Consider the following 26,771-nt stretch of genomic DNA (forward strand, 5'->3'; position numbering starts at 1 on the left):
CTTGTCGTTTTTGTTTGGTTGGTTTTGATTTTTTGAGACAGGCCTTCTCTGTGTAACAGCATTGGCTGTCTTGGAACTTGCTCTGTAGATCTCGAACTCACAGAGATCCACCTGCCTCTGCCTCCCAAGTGCTGGGGTTAGAGGCGTGCGCCACCACTGCCTGGTGATAAGTTTTCTTTTTCAAGATACAAAACTTTGGAATCATTTTATTGCTTATATAGTAAGGTTGCTTAAACACAATATTACTCTGAAATCTCATTTTCTAGGGTGGGGTAGATAGCTCACTTCGTAAAGTGATTATTCTTATGTAAACATGAGGACCTGAATTTGATCTCCAGCAAAAGGTTGGCATGGTAACATGCATGCTTGTAATCCCAACTCTGGTTGGTGTAGATCTATTGGCCAGACTTGTAAACTTAATCAGCAAGTCACAAGTTTCTGTGAAAGCCCTGTCTTTACAAACAAAATGGATGTTACCTGAGAAAAAGACACTGGAGGTTTTCCTCTAGCTTCCACACTCTCTCTGCACCTGCACCTCCTCCTCCTAAATCTCATTTTCTTTGAGGAAGATGGTAGCAAAAATGGTCAGGTAGCCAGTGGCAGTGGCAGGAGGCTTAGACAGGAGAATCTCTTGGACCCAGGGACTTGACTTAGACTGGGTAATATTGTGAGAGTCTCTTGGGGAAAAAAAAGAAAGGAGAAAGAGAATAAATTTTAAGTTTCCTTTTTTATTGTGAAGGTCTGTTTCATTTTCTAGCATTAAAAAGAAGTTTGTTAGATCTCTGTATCTTCTTAATTTTTCTGTGAACCTAAAACTATTCTAAACTTTGTTCAGTTTTTGTAAAGAAAAACAGAGTGTGGTATTAAGTACCTTAAATGACACCTCCAGATGATTTTATTCAGGACGGCTGTTTCTTGTTTCCACTGTCCTTTTCAGAAGCTGAACCAGGAGACAGGAGCATCCACCCCACAGCGATGATGCTGACCAGCATTATTAACTTACTGCAGACTCTGTGTCTGTCAGTCGGTGTCCACGCTGATGTCATGCAGAGCGAGGTCACCAAGACTTTGTGTGGACGGCTGAGAATGGAGGTGGAAAGCAGAACAACAGATGAGCTATGTATGACATGAGTCAGTGTGAGAAAGCCTCAGTGTGCATGCGTGTGTGTGAACCTCTCGTGTCTGTATGTCTGGGGGCCAGTCTGGGGGTGAGACTGTGAGTCAGGTGTGTGTAGTGAGGCCCCTGTGACTGCTGGACCTCAGCATTATAGACATGATGTAGCAAACAACAGAAAATTTCACTAGGGCTGCTTCCTTCTGAGGCTACCAGAGAGAATGTGTTCCAGGCTTCTCTAATACTGGTTTGCTTGACAGTTCTTGACTTGTAGGCATGTGAACATAGTCTTTGTCTTCTTGTTTACACTCTCCTCTGCATGTGTGTGTTTGTGTGCACGTGCTTCAGATTTCCTCTTTACAGGGCTACCAGTGGACCTCACCCGGTCTATTTACATCTTCCCCTTGTGAGATGCTAGAGTCAAGGCTAGCACTGAATGAGGGCGGGCATGGGATGGGGGAGGTGTATGTGTGAGGACTACTCAGCCTCTAGTGCTGCTCCCTTAGAGCTCTGGAGACCAGGGATCCTCACGGCAGGCTCTCAGCAGAGCCCTGCTCCTTCCCTTTGCCTTTTCTTTGGACATCTTGTGCTGCAGACTTCACTGCTGGTCTCCTTGTCTTCTGTGCACTCTGCACTACTTATGTCCTTCTCTTGTGGAAATCTTTATTTGCTTTGGGCCCAGCCCCTTCCTGCATGTTATCTCAGTCTTTAATATTAATCCTCAGAGACCTTATTTTCAACTAGGGTCAAATGCTGGTGTTCTGACTGAGTACCAGTGTAAAAACAGCAAATATCACTTGAACTTGGGTGGATGTTTCTGGTTGCCTGAAAGTATGTATGACTGTCAAAGGAATTTGGAGCATGTGTAGCTGTTAGCATGCTTGTGAGTGTGAATGCACACAGATATGTTTGGATACATTTCTGATGCGTGCGTTAGCTCTTTGTGAGTAAATGCTTGTGTGAGACAGAGTTTGTTTGCCACCGCTGAGCGTGTCAGTCAGAATTCTCTAGAGAAACAGAACTGACAAAATGAATCTATCAGTGTGAAAACAGGGTTATTAGAGTGGCCTACAGACTATGGTCCAGCTATTTCAACAGACAGACCAAGCATCTAGTGGTTGTTTGGTTCACAAGGCTGACTGTCTGTACTGGCCTTCAGTGTATGCCAGAACCACAAAGAAGTAGGGTCTAATGCCCATGAGGGCAAGAACTTCAGTGAGAGAGAGGAGCGTGAAAGAACAGACGCTTCCTCCTTCCATGTCCTGTAAGTAGGCTCCACACCAGAAGGTGTGGCCCAGATTTACGAAGTGTCTTCCGACTTCAAATAATTCCATCAAGAAAAATTCCTGCCGGGCGGTGGTGGCGCACGCCTTTAATCCCAGCACTCGGGAGGCAGAGGCAGGCGGATCTCTGTGAGTTCGAGACCAGCCTGGTCTACAAGAGCTAGTTCCAGGACAGGCTCCAAAACCACAGAGAAACCCTGTCTCGAAAAACAAAAAAAAAAAAAAAAGAAAAGAAAAATTCCTCACAGCTGTACCTAGCATCTCTGCTTTTAGTTAATTCCAGGTCGTCGGTTAGCAACCAATAATAGAATCACACTGAATGAGTGATCTTGTGTTGGAAGCATGAAGTTATGTGTATTTGAGTGTTTCAGTGTGGTTGTGTGAGTATGTATGTACGGGAAGGTCTGTGGACAAGTAGCTGCGTCAGATGTAGTGGGAATGTGCTTGTGTGTGTCCCACTTGTGTGGTTGCAAGTGTGTGAGAGTGTCTGTTCCTGACTGTGAGTGCAAAACCAAGTATCGGGAATGAGCATGCATGAGTGTCCGTGCCAGTGAGAGTGAGGGCGTGTGGGTGTGGGCTGGGGGGTAAACATAGGCACAGATGGCTGTGATAATATGGGAGCAGGTGTTGAGTGTTAGCTGAGCACATGCATGCTATCAGTGTTGCTGTTGTGAACGTACATAGGAGAGCAAAGGTCAGACTTTTGAGTGTGTCACGGGGAGGAGGCTTGTTTGTTGATAGAGGGAGAAAGTGAGCACATATATGTGCGTAGGTGGATGAGTGCAAATGGATGTGTATGCGTATTTTAGCATGAGTGATTGTCTAAGCATATGTCTTCTGTGTAAATAAGAGGGATGTGTGCAAAGTGTGTCCTTTGCTTCTGTATGCAGTGTATGATTGTGAGTCTACTAGTGATTGCAGTAGTAGTAAAGGTGAGAGCTTGTGTGAGTGACTGTGGCAGACAATATTTGAATATGTCTCAGAAATTTGGAGTTAGTGTCTAAGTATATATGTGAATGTTAGTATGTGAGCTTGTGTCTTAGCTAAGACATGGGTCTTAGTGAGCTCGGAGGGCAGGAATGCAGTATGGGCTGGGGGAAGGTGAGTTGCTGCTGCCGCTGCTGTTGCCATGGGAACTCAGACCACAGGCTTCACATCCTAACTTGAGAGAATAGAAAGGCGGACATGTTCTTTGGACACTGGGAAGTCAGGAGGAGTAGAAAACCTCGTTCTCGTGGGCATATTAGAATGTCCCTCTAATCCAGTCACTGGAGAAGTAGAGGTAGGATCATGTGTTCTGGCTACATAAGAAAAAAACAAAGTAAACTTGGATTGGGCATTTTATGATGTCAGTCAAAATTGTGGGGACATTTAAGGCACATGAGATTAAGAAGTATAATAGCTGCACACTGTAAATTACTGCTGTTAGAAGTGTAGAAACAGGGTAAGTAGGTTAACTAGTCTGATCGCATGCATTTGAAAGGGTTAAAATGATGCCATGAAATGTTTTTTGAGCCAACTTAAAGCCTTTCTCCACTCCTGTCTGAGTCCCCTTGTAAGGCAGCTTATTGCCCAAAATGAATTGGTAGGTAATTTAACTGTGAGGGTTGTGCTCACGCTTGGTTTCTGGACTCTTGGTTCAAGCGTGCCCTGTCTCCTCTGGCAGCTCCTCCAGACAGACTGGTGTGCAGGGAGCAGCACCGGAGCTGGTGTACACTGGGCTTCGTCCGGAGCATCGCACTCAGCCCGCAGGCCTGTGGGGCCCTCAGCTCCCCAAAGTGGATCATGCTGCTCATGAAGATTGTGGAGGGGCATGCGCCCTTCACTGCCACCTCCCTGCAGAGGCAGGTAATGTGCTGCTAGCCAAACCCAGCTCACTGAGGGCAGTCCTGAGTGAAGCTAGACCTGGCAACCATGCTTCTTCATGGAGAAAATAGCCACAGGTGCAACAGGAACCTCCTGGCCTTGGCTGCTGAGGGTCTTGATTACTTCAGTCCCTTCAGTTGCTAAATAAGCTTCTTCGTCTTTTCTCAGTTGTTCTCGTCCGCCCATGAAAACAGTAGCACGGTTGCCAGGAGTTAAGTTTAAAGAACAGTTTCACTTCAATTCATGCATTTTGAATTCCTGGTAGTCTTTCCTGTTAACCGTCTGATTAATCATGAATGTCAAAGTTGCAGATGGTTAATTTCATTAAGGGATAAAGAAAAGAGAAGGTAACGCTGTCTGATATCATTTTGTGTTGTGTTTGAGCAGATCTTAGCTGTCCGTTTACTACAAGCAGTTCTTCCATCATGGGACAAGACGGAAAGGGCACGGGACATGAAGTGTCTGGTGGAAAAGCTGTTTGGCTTCCTGGGCAGCTTGCTCACTACTTGTTCTTCTGATGTCCCATTCCTTAGAGGTGAGTGGCGGTGCGTGTCCTTGGTGCCCTGTTTAGTGAGTGCTGTGCAACTTGGTTTTCTCTCTGCTTCAGAATCCACATTGAGGAAGCGGAGGGCACGGCCGCAGGCTTCCTTGACTGCCACTCACAGCAGCACTCTGGCTGAGGAGGTGGTGGGGCTGCTCCGCACTCTGCACTCGCTCACCCAGTGGAACGGCCTCATCAACAAATACATTAACTCCCAGCTCTGCTCCGTCACACACAGCTGCTCTGGGAAGACTCCAGAAAGGGTGTGTTCCAGGTTTCCAGCAGTGTGCTGGGATCCTAGCGGTCAAGTTATCTTTAAACACGAAGCATTTTTATTTCATGTTTACTTAAGGGCATTTTGATGGAAATAACTATTAAAGAAATTAACAATTCAGATAGGCATGGTGTATGCCTGTAGTCCCAGCTGCTTGAAAGGTTGAGGCAGATGGTTTGCCTGAGCTCACAAGTCTGGGACAATGTAGTGATGCTCCTAAAGTGAATTTATACATAGTGAATGAGATAAAGGACTTGAGTTTAGCTACACTTCACACTCGCTGTCTCCCTTCTAGGCCCTGCTGGAGGACTACTTCCCAGACTCTGAGAACCTGGAAGTGGGGGGCCTCAGGGCAGTGCTGGCTGTGATTGGAGGGATCGATGGCCGGCTGCGCCTGGGAAGCCAGGTCATGCATGATGAGTTTGGAGAGGGCACAGTGACTCGCATCACCCCGAAGGGCAGAATCACTGTGCAGTTCTGTGACATGCGCATGTGCCGAGTTTGCCCGTTGAATCAGCTCAAACCGGTATGTAGCTTGGTGGAGCTCTCGAGTGTTAGGGGTGGCACTGAAACTGGTGTGTATGTCAGAACCTGTACTTTATGTTGTCTTCTAGGAAGCTGTCTGTGTGAGTCAGGAGTTCACGTAGCTTTCTTTCTGCGCTAGCTTGTGCTTCTAGGAAAGGCCCGTCTCAGGGAGCATACAGCCAGGGACTTTTAGACATAAAAAGAGATTGACATTCTATAAGGTAATTTTAAGTATTTAAAATAAGAGTTTCTAAAATGTATTTTTATTGAATAATTTGGCTTCTAAAAATGATTTTTTAAAATAATAATCTTTAGTTAGAAAAATGCTTTTAATCTTGATTTTAATCGTGGGGAATGCCATAGCTTAGCTAGCTGCTGTAACCCAAGTGCCCATGCCTTAGGACAGTAGAGAAGGTTATATAATTCTATGTAACCCAAGTGCCCTAGCACAGTAGAGAAGGTTATATAATTCTATGTAACCTAAGTGTCCGTGCCTTAGGATAGTAGAAAAGGTTATATAATTCTATATAACCCAAGTGCCCGTTCCTTAGGATAGTAGAAAAGGTTATATAATTCTATATAACCCAAGTGCCCGTGCCTTAGGACAGTAGAGAAGGTTATATAATTCTATGTAACCCAAGTGCAATTTGACTATGTATTTTTTAATAAAATATTTTTGATTATAATAGGAATAAGAACATGTAGTAAATTTGGAACGTACAGAAAAAGTCTTAGATTATAACTACCACCCTGATAGGTTAGTGTTGACGAACTGGTAAAGAAAACCTTCATATAGAGTATATCTGTTGTATGTGTACTTTTATCTTTCTGGAGTATCTTTCAGAATTATCCTCAGGCAGGACATGACTTGGAGTATGCATATTTAAATTCAGGTCTCATGCTTTAATAAATTTCAGACTTTGTTAATCTCATCAGCAACTCTTTTTTTTTTTTTTTTTTTTTTTTGGTTTTTCGAGACAGGGTTTCTCTGTGGTTTTTTGGAGCCTGTCCTGGAACTAGCTCTTGTAGACCAGGCTGGTATCGAACTCACAGAGATCCGCCTGCCTCTGCCTCCCGAGTGCTGGGATTAAAGGCGTGCGCCACCACCGCCCGGCTAAAGATTTTTTTTTTTTTTTGGTTTTTCGAGACAGGGTTTCTTCATCAGCAACTCTTTGAAGGATTTTGTGCCCTTTCTTCAGCTCCCTGTTGTGGCCTTTAGCCTAAACAACCTGCCTTTCACGGAGCCTATGCTTTCTGTCTGGGCTGAGTTGGTGAACCTTGCTGGAAGCAAATTGGAAAAGCACAAAACAAAGAAATCAGCAAAACAGGCCTTTGCAGGTCAGTGCATAGTGTTCCACGGTAAAATAATCTGAACTGGCATTGCTTGTCGTTTTATCAGAGTGGGTTTGTGTGACTGTTGGAGCCTTGGAGTTCACGTAGCACTTGTGGGCTATAGTTAGGAAAATAAAGTACCTTTTAGGTTTGCCGTTGACTTCAGATGTGGAACCCCATCACTTTGAACTGCCAGCACCTATTCTTAGCAGACTTTTAGGATATCGGGTTTGTTTCTCTGCTCATGACATTCTCAGGGTCAGCCCTAAAGAACTTTGTCTTTGGATTCTCTTGACTTTGTCTCTAACTGTGGTGGGCAGCTAGCTTCCTTAAAACCTTTCCTCCCTTTGGGTCTGGGTAACCACTCTTGGGATTTTCCTCTTCCTGCCCTTTGGTTATGCTCGGAATTTGTTTCTGTTTCTCTTGCTCTTTATACCATTGAAATCTTATGGTTTCCCTCGTAACCCCATCTCATTCTGTCTCCTCTTTGAACATACTCTCCCTGTTTACTCACCGTATTTGTTGTTGCTCCAACGTCTGTGATGGTAAACACCTTTAATTTTGAGTCTGCAGTTCACAGCTCTGAGTGGACGGCCTGTGAATATAGCAGCCCTTTGTCTCAAATTCAGTCTGTGTTCTCCCAATTGTCTCCGTTTTTGTTCATCATAGTGAACAAACTGGTCTGCCCGCTGGTCCAAGTTTAGTGCTCAAGGATTCATCTAATTTCATTTTCTCAACCTACACTTGCCGTGCTGTCCCTAAGGCCTCCTACATCCCCTGCTTAGGAAAGTTGCTTCTCTCCTGCATAGGCTATTTTGTGGTCCTTGGTCTGCTGTCAGACACATGTGGCACGGCTTCCTATCACTGCATCAGAGAGCTCATCCTAGGGAAATGACTTCAGTTAAAGTAGATGCTTTTGACAAAATTCCTCCTAGGAATATTGCAAGAAAATATGAAAATGTTTTATTTGTGTCTGGTTGAAATTTCAGTAATTTGGGAAACATTTAATGATAGCAGGAAATGCTTACATGGTTCTAGCCTTCAGTTCAATGCATTAAGATAGATACCTAGGGCGCCGAAGGAAGGAGACCTAGGAGTCAGAGGTCACAGTTGTTGGTAATCAGTTCATTCCTGAAAGCCACACCATTGCTTTCCCATTGTAGCGATGGCACGCATGGTGAACATGAGCTGGATATCTGGTTCTGACTGGTTCTTTTGTTCCATAGGACAAGTAGACTTGGACCTGCTACGCAGCCAGCAGCTGAAGCTGTACATCCTGAAAGCAGGGCGGGCGCTGCTTTCCCACCAAGACAAACTAAGACAGTATCTACTGTCTCAGCCCGGGACTCTACATGCAGGTATCTTCTTAACAGGGAGTTTTACGTAGATGTGACAGAAAGATACTCTAGTGGAAACATGTACAAGGAGCATGAATTAGCAGTTGATAAAAGGAGAGCGCATGCCTGGTGTGTGGGCTGGCTGCGCTGCAGATGCAGTTGTCAGCTATGAGACCTGTGTGTCTGAGGACTGATGCCTGGCTGTGTACAGTGCAGGCGGGCCAGCACACTACCTTCAGTAGAGGTGGGTTGGCTGTTGAGAAGTAGGATATACAGATTTTGTTTTCAAATTCAGATGATGGAGCAGCTGCATCCCCTGACCTCGGGGACATGTCACCTGAAGGGCCACAGCCTCCGATGATCCTCCGGCAGCAGTTATTGTCCTCAGCCACCCAGCCATCTCCTGTGAAAGCCATATTTGATAAACAGGAACTTGAGGTACACTTGTCTAACCTTGATAGCTTTAACTCAGTATGGTTAACTGTGAATGACTGACTGACTAGCTCTAACTGAAGCAGTCCCCTTCCCTAACGTGCTTTATTAATTCATTTTGAGATGCACTCGTAAATCTGTACTCTGCAGTGCAGCTCATGGAAGATGCTCAGATGGTCGAGGGCCCTTCTCCTAACCTTCCTTGTTTGCCTAGGCTGCTGCCTTGGCCCTCTGTCCGTGCTTGGCTGTGGAATCCACACCCCCTTCCAGTGCAGGCTGTGAAGACTGCAGCTCCAGTGAGGCCACCACCCCAGTCTCTGTACAGCACATCCATCTTGCCAGGGCGAAAAAGCGCAGGCAGTCGCCAGCGCCTGCTCTGCCTATTGTGGTGCAGCTCATGGAAATGGGATTTCCTAGGAAGAATATAGAGTTTGCTCTGAAGTCGCTCTCCCGCACATCTGGGAATGCATCTGGTTTGCCTGGTATAATTTTTTCCTGTATATGCTTGCATGTTTTCTGGGTTTGAAGTACAGTGCTATTGGTCTTGAAGGTAGCTGAGTGTTTTTGCTCTTAGGTGTGGAAGCCTTGGTTGGGTGGCTACTAGACCACTCTGATGTCCAGGTTACAGAGTTCTCGGATGCGGACACAGTATCTGACGAGTATTCAGACGAGGAGGTGGTGGAAGATGTGGACGATACCCCATACCCTGTGGTCAGTGGTTCCACGTATCCTACCAGTCTTACACGATGATTCTGTGTTACTTTTCTCCATCCCTCAAAAGAGCCAGTGCATGCCCTGTGGCCAGTTGTGCAAGCTTTACCCACAGCTCTGCTATGTAGAGAACAAAGTTGTCTTTTGCCGCTGAGATAATGATTGGTTTTCCTCTATTAAATTCCTCTTAGTTTTAGAAGCCAATGAGAACAATTGAGTGCTGTTGGGTAGAAGACACTGGACAGCCGTGTCTGTTGTGGTCACAGTTACTCTGCAGACTGAAAGAAGGAGGATTGATTGAGCTGAGAGTTCAAAGCTGTTCCTGGCAGTATCATTAGACATTGGCTAAAATACAAATAAATATGCTGAACCCTCCATAGTAAGAGGATCATGAGTTCAAGGATGGTTTTAGACTAGCCTTGGAAGTATACCAATACTCTGTTTTTAAAAGTCAAAAATACGTGCCATAGTGCTGCATGCTTGTAATACTACTTTGGAAACTGAGGCAGAAGGATCAGGAGTCAGAAACTAGCCTGGGATGCATACTGACAGCCCGTGTAAAGACAATCATTTAAATACGCAATCATATTTTGTGTGATATAGTGATTTTTTTATTTGAAACAATTGTTTTATAAAATTCATTTTTAAAAGCTCTGGAAAGTTTTGTTTATTGCAAACTGTTAAGATTCATTTTGCCTAGAATTATGGCTAAGAGGTTAAAAGCACTTGTTGCTTTTACAGAAGACCTGTGTTCAATTCTCAGCACCCACATGATGGCCTACAACCATCTGTAACTTCATCTGTCCTCTGTGATGCCAGGCATGCTTGTAGTGTACATACATCTATGCAGCCAAAACACTAATATAATATATTTAAAATTTTTTACAAAACTTTATTTTACATACTGTGCTATTGCTAATAAGGTAGGAAGATTTTTATAATGAAAGTACAGTATTGTCTACTGCATTTGTTTATATTATGGATTTCAGTACTTTTGTTTGTTTTTGTTTTTGTCAATAGGGTCTCATTGTGTAACTAACTGGCCTTGAATTTACTATGTAGGCCAGAATGACCTCAAATTTCTAGAGATCCATCTGTCTCTGCCTCCTGGGATTAAAGGTGTGTGCCACCATGCCCAGCTGACAGTCTTTCTTATGTGTCTTTTTCAATTTGTTTATGTGTTTATGTCACTTAGGCTGCTGGTGCTGTTGTGACTGAGAGCCAGACTTACAAGAAGCGTGCTGACTTCCTGAGTAACGATGACTACGCTGTGTATGTGAGGGAGAACGTTCAGGTGGGCCTTGTTCGTCTTTCATCTGCTTGAGCACCGCCCATATGCTGGCGCACAGGCCAGCCTGAGGGAGGCAGCTCCTCAACGTTCTGTCTTCTTTGGTGACTCTAATTTGTGTCAAGTTGACAAACTAACCAGCGCAATATTTTTAGCTTATTTCTGGGTCCTAAATAAAATCTTTACATTGTATCTTCTGTCTAGGTGTACTTTACTGCACTTTGCATTTCAATTTCAGGTGGGAATGATGGTTCGATGCTGTCGAGCATATGAAGAAGTGTGTGAAGGTGATGTGGGCAAAGTCATCAAGCTGGACAGAGATGGATTGCATGACCTCAATGTGCAGTGTGATTGGCAGCAGAAAGGGGGTACTTAGTGGGTTAGCTATATTCATGTTGAACTCATAGGTGAGCACACTCCTTTTTAACACATTTTATTTCTTAGAGACACGGTTCCCAGAAAGTTAGCACTAATCATAGTGTGTTTGCCAATGAACTCCTTAGGTTATCCCCCACCGAGTTCTTCTTCTCACATCAAGATTGGTGATAAATACGGGTCAAAGCTTCCGTAACCACACCAAAATACAAGTGGGGATCCGTTACTCATCAAAGTGTGGGGCTCGTGAAAGGTAACAGCCAACAGAATGCTTTGTTACAGACTATAGTTTCCCTTATTACTGTGTGCATTAACATTTCTTTTTACCATGCTATAAGAGTTTGATTAATGTGTCTGAGAAATACAGTAAAGGCCAGGAATAAACAGACATAAAAATAGCCAGGTTAAACAGACGAGTGCCACCATTACTTTATGTTTCAGCACTTGGATTTTGGAATATTGTTGCTTTCCCAGGGCTTGGCCATCGTTAGAACTTCCCAGGTCGCGCAAGAACAAATGACTTCTTTTATATTTTAATTTTTATTATAAGTATTTTTCTTTACTTAAAGGATTATTTAGTCAGGCGGTGGTGGCGCACACCTTTAATCCCAGCACTTGGGAGGCAGAGGCAGGCAGATCTCTGTGAGTTCGAGGCCAACCTGGTCAACAAGAACAGGTTCCAAAGCTACAGAGAAACCCTATCAGTTTTTTTTTGTTGTTTTGTTTTGTTTGTTTGTTTTTTTGAGACAGGGTTTCTCTGTAGCTTTGGAGCCTGTCCTGGAACTAGCTCTTGTAGACCAGGCTGGCTTTGAACTCATAGAAATCCACCTTCCTCTGCCTCCCAAGTGTTGGGATTAAAGACATACACCACCACTGCCCAGCTGCTTAAAAGATTCTTGTGTATCAAAACAAAAATATGTTTAAAAAAGCATTTATGGCTGCTAAATCAGTGTTTTGACAGAAGATTGTTCTTAAAGGATGGAAAGTTTTAGCATTGTTAATGTGGTTTATTTCCTAATATATGAAGGGACTAAGTTCAGTTTTTGACCTTTATAATTAAAAACTCGTTAGTATGGAGATTATAAGCACAAATAGAAGATACGAGCATCTGTACCTTCTCATGGGTGCAGCCACAGAGAACTCACTCTTGCTCTGCTGGAGCTGGCTGATGACTAAGTGCCGTCTCATTGCTAAGGAGCGTTCTTTAAGGAATGGGAATGCCTACAGCACTTACCACAGAGCTGCAGTGTTGAGCTTAGGTTTATGTTGACTGTAAAGTTGTCTCAGGTAGTTTCTGTCCTGTGCTAGCTGTCTCTACTATGTATTTCCAAAACCATCTGTCCATCCAAACAGACATTAGCATTTAACTCCCTCATCTTGTCTTTCCTATTCCTGCTGCCTTAGCTAGGCTTCCTGTGGCTGTGATAAAACACCATGATCAAAGAAGTTTAGGGAAGAAAGGGTTTATTTAATTTTGCAGTTTACAGATTTATAAACTGAGCAGGAACCTGAAGGCAGAAACTAAATCAGAGGCCATAGAAGAGTGCTGTCTGTTTGCTTGCTCCCATCCCAAGACACAAACAGATGCTTGCCCACCCATGTTAATGGCTGCATCATTCACAATAGCCAACATGGAAAACAAATCTTAAATGGCCATGAATAAATACACAGATAAAAACACTTGATATACATATTCAGTGGAAAGTTGTGACTATCAACTGTGTAAGACACATTCTGATGAAACATTACAGCACAGAAGAACCCTGAAGACAGTGGGGTAAACTGAGCCTTTAATGAGCAGGGTTGGTTTGTCAGATGTTAGTGATCAATTCCTATTTGAGCTCACTTTTATCAACTGTCATTGACATAGGTGTATGTTGAGCTGTAATCTAGTGAACAGAGGACAGAGACACCTCCCAAATGTGACGTCACTTCATAGTTCACTCTTGTCTGTACTTCCTGCTGGGATTTCAAATGCAGCTCGGCTCCTGGAGCTGCTCACAACCCTCTTGGGCCTTTCTGATAGCAATAAAGGGAGCTGTCAGATCCAGGCCGCGTCTCCTCTGCACACTTCCATTTATCCCTAGCCTTCTTTAGTTGCTGGCCTTAATTCTTTTCTATTTCATTATTTCGGTACTTTCAAACAGAGGTTTGTTTACTTTTTTTTCTTTTGTCTTATTCTTTTTTTTTTTTTTTTTTTTTTGGTTTTTCGAGACAGGGTTTCTCTGTGGTTTTGGAGCCTGTCCTGGAACTAGCTCTTGTAGACCAGGCTGGTCTCGAACTCACAGAGATCCGCCAGCCTCTGCCTCCCAAGTGCTGGGATTAAAGGCGCTTTTGTCTTATTCTTTTAGTTGGGAAAGGCTAACTGAATTTCAGAATTCACCATTAATGGATGTGTAAATACAAAGTTGATCTTTAGCGCTGCATTTATAAAAGTATTATTATTATTCTTATTTTTGTAGTCAAGAGACTGATTCTGGGGCATCCTGTATACCACACACACATTCTCCCACTGAACTACTCTCTCAGATCCTAAAAGTCATTCTAATAATATTTTTTTGTGAACTGACACAGGTTGTTTGGAAATACATTGCCCTGTTATTATCTGAGAAGATTTATGTGGAATGAATTACAGCATTATACAGACCTCATTTCTCAAATTGATACAAAGTAATATTGGATAGCTTTTTGAAATCCATTTTTGGTATTAACTAATGGCTCTTTTTAAATTTAAAGATATTTGAAACTAGCATAGTTAGAAGCACTTTGCTGTGTAGTCCTCTGGTTTCTCAGACATGGGGGCTCTGTCCAGTCCCATAGTGTCTGTCCTCTGTCTGACCATGCAATAGGGCAGTCTGCAGTCTTCTGTGGCCGTTCCGGAAAGCAGCTGAAGCTCTGTCACAGCAGTCAGCCTGGAATGCTGCTAGACAGCTGGTCGCGGATGGTGAAGAGTCTGAATGTGTCGTCCTCTGTGAACCAGGCCTCTCGTCTCATTGATGGCAGTGAGCCCTGTTGGCAATCATCTGGATCCCAAGGGAAGGTAATGTTTGTGGGATGTGTCAGGAAACACTCTGATTTAGAAGGTGGATTTTAGACCTTTGCATTGAACTGAGAACTTTTAGCTTTGCAAATACCCTCTCAGCGCTCATTTTAAATTTCAGGTCATTAAATAATTTTAAACATACAGACTAGTATATTGTGTATTATTGTTAGATTTTTAAACACTGTGAATACAGATTTTATTAAGTGACCAGTTGAGTAACCAATTATTTTATATATTTTCATATGTAAAATGTTAATTCCTATTATACTCCAGGTTACAATTTTTTCTGGCATACAAATGAGTTTTGGGGATTTCACTAACACTGTTTGTACCTTGTGTGCCAGCAGGGCAGATGTGATGGGAAGGGAAACGTTTTCTGTGACCCAGTCTAGATCCTGGTCAGAAGTCTGTAAATGTACCATTTATGTGACTTGGAGTGAGACTGCTCAAATCAGCAAGTGGTGGGAAGGGATGTTCTTTCTTCCAGAGTAGGGGTGAATCGTCACACTACATTTTACATTTAAAACTCAGGTTCAGGCTTCAGTGATATTGTTTTATATTACTTTGTTTATTGGTGTGTGTGTGTGCGTGTGTGTGTGTGTACGCACGTGGAGGTCAGAGCTCGTGGTTTTCTACCATGTAGGTTCCTTGGGGTTGAACGCAGATCATCAGGCTTAGCAGCAAGAGCCTTTGTCTTCCGAGCCATCATGCTAGCACCTAGTGAAGACTCTTTAGCAGCTAAATATAACTTAAATTTCGGTAACTGAGCATCTATTTTTTTTTTCTTCCCCCTTTAAAAAAAGCATTGGATTCGTTTGGAGATTTTCCCAGATGTTCTTGTTCATAGATTAAAAATGATAGTAGATCCTGCAGACAGTAGCTACATGCCATCCCTGGTCGTGGTGTCAGGTAATTGAATTCGTTTCCTCTAAAAGAAGCCTCTCCTAACGTTTAATAAAGATTGCTTGTTTGATTTCTTTACCTTTCTTTCCCCCCAGGTGGAAGTTCCTTATAACCTAATTGAACTAAAGACTATTAATATCAACCAAACTGACACCACCGTGCCCCTGCTGAATGACTGTGCCGAGGTGAGTTGAGTTGTAGTGACCTGTTTCTTTCTGTGTGATTGTGTGTAGCCCATGGATGGCAGCTATGTGTTCGCACTTAGATGAGTTTTTTTCTTCTTAAATGATTTACGTTCCTTAATACCTTATTTTATACAATTACCTCTGGGAAAGAAACAAAACCAACTTCACTTTTCCCTATTTTTGGTAATAAGCATATGTTCATATTCCTAGTGCTCTCTAAAAAAAGCTTTGATTGGAGTTTTTCTTTCTTTCTTTCTTTCTCCCCTCCCTCCCTCCCTCCCTCCTTCTTTCTCTCTCTCTCTCTCTCTCTCTCTCTCTCTCTCTCTCTCTCTCTCTCTCTCTCTCTCTTTTTCTTCTTTTTGGTTTTGGAATGGTTTTGGTTTTTCTAGACAGGGTTCTCTGTATAGCCCTGGTTGTCCTAAAACTGGATCTGTAGACCAGGCTGACCTCAAACATACAGAGATCTACCTGCCTGCCTCTGCCTCCAGAGTGCTGGAATTAAATGCATGTGTGACCACCGTCCCTGGCTGAAGTTGCTCTTTACATCCATACATATTTGTCAACACCTAATATCTTTTCCTTAAGGTAGATTTTCTGACAATATTTGTGATATTGAAATTGCTTCTTTGTTGATGTGCCTTTGCTTCAACTGCTGAACCTGTGAAGTAATAATAAAATATCTTGCGGAAAGAATCTGGGTTTGTTGTGTCTCTTGAAAAGTCCGTCTGACAGATTTTCTGTACACATGTAGGACGGTTGTGCCCTCTGCACATGGTCTCTTTGCTGTGTGAGACTTTAGCTTCTAGTCATTCTGCTTCTTAGCTCTGGGGCTCTTAGCTCTACTGTTGGTGTTCTGTGTAGAAAGTTCTCATGTATAGCTATACCAAGTGTTTTCTGTGCATTTCCCTTTAGCCATTTCAGTGTTTCCAGTTGCTCTCCTGTTCACTTTAAGTTGCATGTAGGGTGAGAGATAAAGATCTCATTCTTCTACAGGTGGGCATATAGCTGTGTCAATCCTCTGTTTACTAAGTTTTTTTTTCGGTGTTTGTTTTTGACATCATTTCTTGAAAAATAGCGGTGTGCATTTATTTCTGAGTTCTCCATTCTGTTCTGTTTGTCAGCGTGTTTGTTTTTGTACCAGGACCATGTGGCTTTTGTCACTGTAGCGTTCAGTAGAATAATTTGAGGTTGTATATTATGATGCATCTGGCAGTGTTCGTTCTGCATAGAATTACTTTGACTACCCAGTTTGTTTTTATATTTCCATATGAGTTTAAGATTTATTTCTACTTCAGTTAATACATCATTGCAGTTTTGAAAAAGCTTATATTGAACCTGTTAATTATTCTTGGTGACAGAGCTGTCTTTATGACATTAGCTCTGCCAAGACAGGAGCCTGGGCGTGTTTTAGTCACCTAGTGTTGTCTTCAGCGTTTGTATACTTACCTTCTGCTGAGAGTTCATTCCTAGATTCTCTCCCTCTTTTAAGAAAATATGGTATACAGGATTTTTTCTTTTGAGTTCCTTTCTCAGCAAGTTTACTATTGTTGTATAAATAAAAGCTATTACTATTTGTGTTATCATTTTGTATACTGCATTTACCAGGTCTTCTAGTTTCCTATTAGACTCACTGTGTCTTAAGTATAGAGTCTTGCCATCTGCACACTAATATTTCCAGTTTTTAATCCCTTTTTATTTCTATCTTGTTGCTATAGCTGAGATGATGAACATCATATTTTATAAGAATGGAGGAAGCAGGTTCTCTTGTCTTGTTCCAATTGTAGAGGAGATGTCAGTTTTCCCCATTTAGTACGGTGTTGACTCTAAGTTTGCCGTATCTAATAGCCAATATTACTATATTGGGGTCTGTTCCATTTATTCCTAATTTCTTCAGGGACTTTTATCTTTAGTTCAACTCTGTAAATTGCCTTCTCTGTATTTATTGAGATGACGATGTGGTTTCTGTTTTTAAGTCTATTAATATGTTATATTATGTTGATTGATTTGCATATATTGAACCAACCTTTCATCTCTGGAAGGAAACCACTTTGATCAAGGCATATAATCTTATTAATGTGATTTCGACTTTAGTTTACAAAGGCGTTTTTATATCTGTTGATAAATAAATTAATCATGGTTCCTTTGGTTTGATATCAAGGTGATAGTGATTTAGTAAGATAAAATTGATACTATACCTTCCCCTTTTGTTTTGTGAAATGTTCATAAATGCTGATGGGTGTCAGATTTCCTTTACATATTTGCTATTATTCATCAGTAAACTCATCCAGTTCTGGGCTTTTCATTGTGAAGGGTTACTTATGTACTGCTTCCACTCTTTTAAAGTTATGAATTTGTTTATATTGTTAACATCCTGTAGATTTAATTCCTGTAGGTCATATGCACTTAGAAATTTTATCTCTTGATTTTCAAACTTGGAACACACATTTTCAAAGTATTCTCTAATGATCTTGTGGGCTTCATTGGTGCCTGTTTTAGTAATTTCTTTTTCAGGTTATCCCATGGGTGATGGAACATTGTACACTTGTTGTAGGAGCTTGAAATTTTCCTTCCCCATTTCTTCAGTGAGTCACTGTTCATTTAAAATGTATTGTTTAGTCTTAAAGTATTTGTGTGTTTTCTAAGGGTCACTGTGGGGTGGGTTTTTCCCATCGCATTCAGGGATTATTTCTGCTCTCTGTCTGCCTGTAACATCAATTTTTAGAGAATGGCAGGATACCTGTTAAATCCACTTTCTCAGTATTTTATAGAATTTGGAGCCCAAAATTCTGGGTATTAAATACTTACCTATAAATTTTTACTTAAAAAAATTAAATAATTGTGTCCTCTTGAATTGTTCTCTTTATTAGCATATAGTGACCCTCTGTGCTTTATCACACCTATCCTATCATCTACATCTATCTATCTATCTATCTATCTATCTATCTATCTATCTATCTATCCATCGTGTGTGTGGGTTTGGGTTTGGGTTGATAGATTTCTCACTTTTATTTCATATGAATTCAGCCATGAGGGTTGTCTTCACTTGGGTTTATATTCAGGGGGAAACTGGCTGCAGTAACATTTCTGATGTTTGGACAGTAGTACTAGTATTAGCTGCAGGAGTGAGTTCTGTGTCCCTTACTTGTCCCTATAAGATTTGGAGACAGGGACACTAGCCTCCTGGTTGGGGAGAATGTTGCAAACTCACAGGGATTAAGAGTATCAGTATTTTAAGTAGTCAGTGAAGGAACTGTGGAGAAAAATAGAGTAAGAAGGAAAGTATGTGGGTTAGAGGTTTAAAAAAAGCCGTAGAAAACAATGTATATTAGATTTAGAGAAATGAGACATGGATCTAAGAGCCTTTTCCAACATGATATAAACCACAGCATATTAATCGACTACTTAAGGTACAAAAGTATGAATATGGAAGAATTAAATTCTTAAAATGAAAAAAGATGTATGTGTATAAAATAGGTTGCTAAAATCAAAAGATTACTGATAAAAAGCCATACTGGATAAAAGAGAAGAGGTACTGTGTTCTCAGGAGTGCTTCTGGACCCTGGGAGGGGAGAGTCTGTCCCTGTGTTGTGTGCATCAGGGTCTACCACCAACTCCATGGAGCCCCTGTACCTCCTCCTTGCTGTGACCTGGCTGGGGCTGTCACAGATCTTAGCTTTGTACACGCGCCTGTGCTTCTGCCCCTCTACACCGTCTAGCTTGGCATTTGGTCCTTCTGGCCAGATGCTGTACCATGCTCCGGGTTTTACAGCTCCTTCCCTGGGTCTGATTCACTTGTGTGTGATCCACAATCCCTACTCTTCTTTTCTGGTCAGGCACAGATTTGGCTCAGTCTCTGGCATTCTTTATACTTCTCCACTGCCTGGCTGTGAGATTACCTGTTACTTCTCCAGGCAGTGGTGGGGAAGGAGGATTTTAAGTATTGGAAGCGTTCAGTTTCAGGTTCTTCCACCTCTTTCTAGGGTGTAATTTCCCGAGGTCTAGTTAGCTTGATGTTCTGACTCCAGTTTGAATTTCCAGCAGCTCACACTTGTCTGTCCTGGCAGCTCTCATGCTTTCCCTGGGAGCTAGGAGTCCCTTCAGGGCACTTGCTGGCAAGATTCAGCCCTGACCATGCTCCTTGGTGTGGTCAGATGAACTAACTGGCTTCTTTGGGGGCAGGAAATGAAATCCCACTCTGTCTTCTTCCTGTTTTCTGTAGTTCTTTATGTTATTTCTCCATTTTATTCTTTGATTTCTCCTTTTATCTTGGCCTTCTTCTACCCAGACTGGTGAAATCACAGATGTATTTTGTAACCTACAATCTTTCCAGAATGTCAATGTCAGTGTCTGTCTTCTGAGTCTGAGGTGTCTGTAACTTGTCATTTTCTCATCCAGTATCACAGGTACATTGAGATCGCAATAAAGCAGTGCAGGAGCTCAGGGATCGATTGCAAAATTCACGGTCTCATCCTGCTGGGACGCATCCGGGCTGAGGAGGAGGATTTGGCAGCGGTTCCTTTTCTGGCTTCAGATAACGAGGAGGAGGAGGATGACAAAGGCAGCACTGGGAGGTGAGAGCTTCTTCCTCTGGGACTGGCTGCCTTCTGTCCCATCCCCAGTTTGTGAATCGTGCCTACTAGGATGCTTAGTCGAGTTGTCAAAAATAATATCTTGCAAGAAAATAAAACATAAAAAATGCACATTAAAAAAAAAAAAAGACCATTAGAGAGAAGATTGGGGAAAAAAAGCTTACTTTTGTTTTTAATCTGAAACGTTCTGTTCCTGTTTTGGTTTAAATCCCTGTAGCTTCCTTTTGTTTTCTGTGCTAGATCATGATTTTCGGTAGACACGGTACGGCACATTCTATTGCTAGCTATTTTACTGTTAACTTAAATGTTTTAGCTTTTCTTTATTATGGTAAAATACACTAAGCCTGATTTTCCACTTCTGCAGTTTTAAGCTTACAGCTGGGTGGCATTAAGGACATGGACGTTGTTACACTGCTGACTCTGGGCTGTCTCGAGGCTCTTGTGTATAATTCCTGTGCAATCCTAGGACTTCTTCTTACCTGGCTCTGTAGGTGGGGATGCCTGCTGCTGTGCTGTCATTCTGTACGTGTGTGTGCAGCAGCTTCTGTGGGTCCGTCCTGCGGTGGACGGTGACACTGGACAGACTCCCCTGCATCAGCGTGGTGTTGGAGCTGGGAAGAAAGGGGTTGTGTGGGACTGCAGTGGAACATTGCCCCGACAGGAAAGCTCAGTGCTATGAGACAGGGTGTGTCGGGGTGACGAAGATTCTTCCATTATGTGTTATTCCATGTCGTGTGTAACAAGGACTACTTTAGGCTTCCTTTGGAGTCCTGACAGAAACATTGTGCTGATCACTTTCCTCACAGTTGAGCTTTTGTAGATGGGTTAGTGCGTGTGGGGTTGTTCAGACAAACGTGCAAAACACATTTCAGTGTTTCCAACACTGCTCCTGCCGTGCTGGCTTCCTAGTAGGGCCAGAGCCTTCCATAGGCGGTGGACACAACTCAGGTGACCAAACGCATTTTGCTGTAAGTGACTTTCAGTGATGTAAGGAGACAGAGAGCAGCTCCGTCTGTACTGCTGCTCAACACATGCTCTTGTCATCTGTGCCACAGCTCTGGAGCACTTGCTTGTATACAGACTGGTGGTTTCATGTGCTAAAGCAAGTCTTTGAGATGGACTCCTTACTTGGAGGAGCTCTTTATGTTTTAAATGCTTTGTTTCTACCTTTGTTTCCTGTCTAGTCTCATTAGAAAGAAGACTGCTGGGTTGGAGTCAACAGCTACAATAAGAACCAAAGTGTTTGTGTGGGGCCTGAATGACAAGGACCAGCTGTGTGGGCTCAAAGGCTCTAAGGTACCTACCCCGTTCCCTGTGCCTGATGGCAGTGCTTGTGGCTTCTGCCTGAGGCTCAGCTAGGCAGGCTCTTTAACCCTCTTTCTAGATGTGAGTTCTGAGTTCAGACTTTGTGAGCTGCTTCTCTCCTTTATATACAGTTGTATGGAGAGAATGCTTTGTGAGCACAGAGAAATGGGACAGTAGATCTGTGCACACTTGTCATTGTGGAGTGGCTGTGGGTAGAGGCCCCCCTCCCCCCTCCACTCATTGACACACTCATTTTTTTAAAAATTATTTATTTATTTATTATGTATACAGTATTCTTAGTATTCTGCATGTATGCCTGCAGGCCAGAAGAGGGCACCAGATCTCACTACAGATGGCTGTGAGCCACCATGTGGTTGCTGGGAATTGAACTCAGGACCTTTGGAAGAGCAAGCAGCGCTCTTAACCACTGAGCCATCTCTCCAGCCCTCACTCATTCATTTTTGTATCCTGATCATGGTTTCCCCTTCTTCCCCCTTTTACCCATTCATTCATTCACTTATTCATTCATTTATTCATTCATTCATTTTTACATCCTGATCATGGTTTCCCCTCACTCCTCTCCACCCAGTCCTTCCTTTCACTGTTGATTAATCCTGAGACTACTGGGCAGTGGTGCTACACGCCTTTAATCCCAGCACTCAGGAGGTGGAGGCAGGTGAATCTCCGTGAGTTCCAGACCAGCCTGGTCTACAGAGCGAGTTCCAGGACAGGCTCCAAAGGTTTTCTGTGTCTTGAAAAACCAAACATTTGCTTCTATGCTTATACTTGATTTCACAAATAATTGAGTTAAAGGCTAATTTTTGAAGTGCTTACTCACAAAAAAGGTGACATTTTCCAAATAAAAAAATAGAGTAACTCTAACAAACAATGCATCTGAATTAGGACTGAATTAATTGTACATTGTATCTTGTTTGATGAGGTCCAAAAAACCCAACTTACTCTAATTTTTAGTATTGGGGGACAACTTCACCTGATGAGATCTGTTCTTTTTAGTCTCTGTGGTGACAACATCAGTCATGTGCCTCTGTCACCGGTATTACTAGGAAGCAGAGACTGCTGGAACTCACTTACTTGAACTAATTTATATTGTTATTTAGGCAGCCTTAAATGACATTTATGTCCTGAGGTCACAGATCCCTATTTTGCAGTGGTTAGGTATAGGTATAGGTATATTGATGGTTAGGTATAGGTCAGGTATAGGTATATTGATGGTTAGGTATAGGTCAGGTATAGGTATATTGATGGTTATGTATAGGTCAGGTATAGGTATATTGATGGTTATGTATAGGTCAGGTATAGGTATATTGATGGTTAGGTATAGGTCAGGTATAGGCATGTCGATGGTTAGGTATAGGTCAGGTATAGGTATATTGATGGTTAGGTATAGGTCAGGTATAGGTATATTGATGGTTAGGTATAGGTCAGGTATAGGTATGTTGATGGTTAGGTATAGGTCTTATCTGGACCAGAGCCTTTTTTACCTCACACTTCCAGGTTATAGTCCAGTCCATTCATAATGCAAAACAAATCACCATATAATAATACAGGGTTTCTTAGGCAGGATTTTTAATTTTAACCACATCTATCACAGTAAAAAGCAGAAACATGTAATTTCCTTCCTTCCTTCCTTCCTTCCTTCCTTCCTTCCTTCCTGCCTGCCTGCCTGCCTGCCTTCCTTCCTTCCTTCCTTCCTTCCTTCCTTCCTTCCTTCCTTCCTTCCTTCTCCTTATTTCCCTTCCCTCCCTCCCTCCCTCCCTCCCTTCCTTCCTTCCTTCACGCCCTGGATGGCCTGGCACTAAGCCTGCAGTCTGGGCTGCTCTATACTCACAGAGATCCTCATCTGCCTCTGCTTACCAGACTTTGAGATAAAGGATGTGCCACACCATGCCGGTTAGCACAGTTTCTTATGTATGTGAGTCACAGTCAGAGTGAGCAAGGCTGTGACAGAACACCTCAAAGAAGCACTCCCATGAAGACAGGTGTGCTTCGGTCCACATTTCGAGAGGAACACAGTCTGTCATGGTGGCAGCAGCTTACTTACTGCATCTGAGCAGATCAGGAAACAGAAGACTACAAGCAGTCTGTGGTGCTGTAACCCTCCAGGACAACCCCCAAGTATCTCATTTCTTCCACCTAACTCCCCCTTGTTGTAGAGTCTCCAGTTCTCCAGAATAGACCACGACTGGAGAGTAAATGTTCAAACACATGAACTGGTGGGGCATGTTGTCCTCAGGTCACGGCATGCTTATTTCTTCTTAGACCTTTCAGTACAAAAATGTTCACAGGTACCAAGGTAGACAGGTTTAGAGTTGTGACTTCTCTTGTCCTCATTTCAGACTCCAAGTGTTGTCCACAACTGGCTGCTCTTTGTATGTTTTCATGCATATGGCAGTTCCTTAGGCACCATATGCTTTCATTAGTCCCAAACTCATTGCTTAGGCTAGGTTGGCTGACCAGCAAACTCCAAAGGATCTAGCTACCTTTCTTTCCCAACAATGAGTAAGCACAGGACAGCTGCCTTTCTTTCCAGCATTGAGAGTATAAGCACTGAACAGCACCACAACTGGAGGTTTCTCTCCTGCCTGCCAGTTCAAGGCTTAATATTAATTATAAAAGTTCGACCAATGGCTTAGGCTTTTACTAGCTAGCTCTTACATTTATATTAACCATTTCCATTGATCTGTGTATCTCCACGTGCCCCATGGCTTACTGGTAATGCTCTGGCATCTTACTCTTCCAGACTCTGCCTTCTCGCCTATTCAGTTTGGCTATCCCGTCTATCTGTATTCTTCCCTGCCATAGGCCAAAGCAGCTTTATTCATCAACCAATAAAGGCAACATATATTCGCAGCATACAGAAGGACATTCCGCATCACACCACACTTGGTTCTTTTATTGAACTTTGGATTGGACTCAAATCCTCATCCTTGCATGGCGAACCCTAGACTGAGTCTTCTCCCCAGCCCCTGATCTAATTGTGTTTCTGTACTGTAGACCCACTATAAGTAAATCTAATTGTATTCTTTCATCTCTAAAACACTTTAGTTTGTACTTCTAAGAGCTAAGGACTCTTGTGGTTAAGGTAATCACAGACTGACAGCAATTCTGTATATCATCTGTTAAGATCACTTAGGGGTGAAAAAGTATAAACATTCTCTTTTTCTTCCTTTGCTTTAAAAAATCCTTTCAGATCAAGGCTCCTTCATTCTCTGAGACTCTGTCTGCTCTGAATGTGGTTCAGGTGGCTGGTGGATCTAAGAGTTTGTTTGCAGGTATGATGATTTTAGTATTGGTAAATTATGTTGAACACACATTAAACAGTGTGGCCTTTATGTTGTGAGAGCTGAGACTTCTGACTGCTCCTTGCAGTGACTGTGGAAGGGAAGGTGTACTCCTGTGGAGAAGCCACAAACGGCCGGCTGGGGCTGGGTATGTCCAGCAGGACGGTCCCTATTCCTCGGCAGATCACAGCCCTCAGCAGCTACGTGGTCAAAAAGGTAGCGGTCCACTCAGGTACGAGCCCAGCACCAGTGCACAGGGGCCTGATGTGCCTCTTGCTTTGCAAGTGTTTCAAGCCCTTCAGGAACTCTCTGAAGTATCCTTGTGTCCTTTTTTAAGTTTTAGTTAACTAGTCTGAAGAAAGAGGTAGATGATGTGACTCAATCTAAGATTAGTTATTAGTACTTAATAAAGCTTTTTGGAAGCCATCATTGTTGGCATTTCAGGTGTGTGTTGTACCTCTCAGAGGATTTGTGCTCAGTCCTGGAGCGCTTGTGTCTGTCAGGCCCTGCACTTTTTAGCTATGAAACTGTAAAGTTCTGTCACTTAAATAGGGTATCTTACTATGAAAACTCAGTGGCTCCCATGAAATTTCCCAGAGCATCAATGAATCTCAGTGTGAGAAAAGTGGTTTTCAAGCAAGTTCATTGCTGCCCCTCAGCTTCCACTTTGGCATTACTGAAATGTTCTGTACACCGTGCCAGGTTCCGAGGGATGGAGCCGACTCTGGATACTAAACTCAATTCACACTTGTACTGTTTAGGATTCCAGAGGACCTATGTGCGAAACAAGGACTTACTCTTCTCCTCTGTTAAGCTCCTGGTAGGGTCTGAGCCCATCTGTAAGGCATCTGCCTGTGAAGAGCACTGGCCCTTCTGGCCTGTTGCTGGGGAAGGTGGCTGTAATACTCTAGCCTGTGCAGCCCTTCTCTAGAGCTGGACTTGTTGTTGCCCCTGATAGTATATGGAGTTGTCTGTTGCTGAGTCCCTGCTGCCGGGAGCCCCGTCTGCTCTGCCTTGGAGCTCAGTAGTTTGTAGATCCTTCCCTGACTATGCAGCCAGAGCTCACGCCTGTAACGTGAGGCAGAGCGCTGGGATGGGAGAGTGTCGGGGAATAAAAGTTCATTTATTTTACATATATGTCACCCAGAAAGCTTTCTGTGATAACTGTGGTGATGGTTCTGTTAATCATTTAGCTAACACATACACATCGAGCACGTGCCTCCATATGCCAGGCAGAGTAGGTAGCACACGGTAAACTCTTTAGACATTACGTGTTGACAACCTTCCCCTGTGTATGTTGCAGGTGGCCGGCACGCTACAGCCTTACAGTGGATGGGAAAGTGTTCTCGCGGGGTGAAGGTGATGATGGGAAACTTGGACACTTCAGTAGAATGTAAGACTCTTCCTCAATCTTGCTCATTCCTAAGAAACTGTTAGCTAGTAATAATAGGGTATTTTCACAGTTGTTTACAGAAAATTATTGATAGAAGTTATTTATTGATATAAATATTAATATTTAAAACCGTAGATGGATACACTGTAGTTTGATCCACTCTCTTTTTTAAGGTTTGACAATTAGGGTGACGTATATTTTTTGTTGATCAAAGATGGGCCGTCTCTGAAAAACAGCTTGGTAAAAAGTGTACTTTACTCTTGCCCTAGGAACTGTGACAAGCCAAGGCTGATCGAGGCCCCGAAAACCAAGCGCATCAGGGACATAGCCTGGGGCAGTTCTCACAGTGCAGCCCTGACGTCCAGCGGGGAGCTGTACACCTGGGGCCTGGGCGAGTATGGCCGCTTGGGACACGGTGATAATACCACACAGCTGAAGCCCAAAATGGTGATTATACACATTTTCATTGCTTATAAAAGCTTTTTCACTTTGTTTTTTTCAAGTGAAGATAAGCCTCAAGTCTGGGTTTTTAAAGACACGAACAATATACTGACTTTCAGTCTGTGGAAAAATTCCCATTGCTTTCCCAGTTCCCGTGCTTCATTCTGTTTTTGCGTTTGTAATCGAGTAGGTGAAAGTCCTTCTTGGTCACAGAGTTATCCAGGTTGCGTGTGGAAGCCGAGATGCACAGACACTGGCTCTCACTGATGAAGGTAGGAGCTGGTTGTGATGCTGAGTGTCCTCTGGATAGGGATGTAAATACTAAGAATTTACCTGAGGTGTTTGCTTTTTAAACCTAGGTTTGGTGTTTTCCTGGGGTGATGGTGATTTTGGAAAATTGGGCCAAGGGGGAAGTGAAGGCTGTAACATTCCCCAGAACATCGAGAGACTAAATGGCCAGGGTGTGTGCCAGATTGAGTGCGGAGCTCATTTTTCCTTGGCACTCACCAAGTCAGGAGTGGTGTGGACATAG

The 26,771-nt window shown here is 42.9% G+C and overlaps 1 protein-coding gene across 1 annotated transcript; it reads left to right on the forward strand.

The window, feature by feature from the left end:
• Positions 1–975: 975 nt before the first annotated feature.
• On the forward strand, positions 976–26,771 carry LOC130865138 (E3 ubiquitin-protein ligase HERC2-like). Its single transcript, XM_057756013.1, is given in 24 exon segments — positions 976–1,120; positions 4,064–4,245; positions 4,651–4,798; positions 4,871–5,067; positions 5,374–5,604; positions 6,755–6,941; positions 8,162–8,293; positions 8,568–8,710; positions 8,919–9,186; positions 9,279–9,415; positions 10,611–10,709; positions 10,942–11,071; positions 13,928–14,118; positions 14,986–15,030; positions 15,120–15,209; positions 19,605–19,780; positions 20,983–21,094; positions 24,315–24,396; positions 24,494–24,637; positions 25,709–25,723; positions 25,726–25,798; positions 26,068–26,245; positions 26,430–26,511; positions 26,599–26,771. Coding segments are annotated over 24 exon segments (3,360 nt in total).

This window comes from Chionomys nivalis, chromosome 23 (genome assembly GCF_950005125.1).
Source record: "Chionomys nivalis chromosome 23, mChiNiv1.1, whole genome shotgun sequence".
NCBI lineage: Eukaryota > Metazoa > Chordata > Mammalia > Rodentia > Cricetidae > Chionomys > Chionomys nivalis.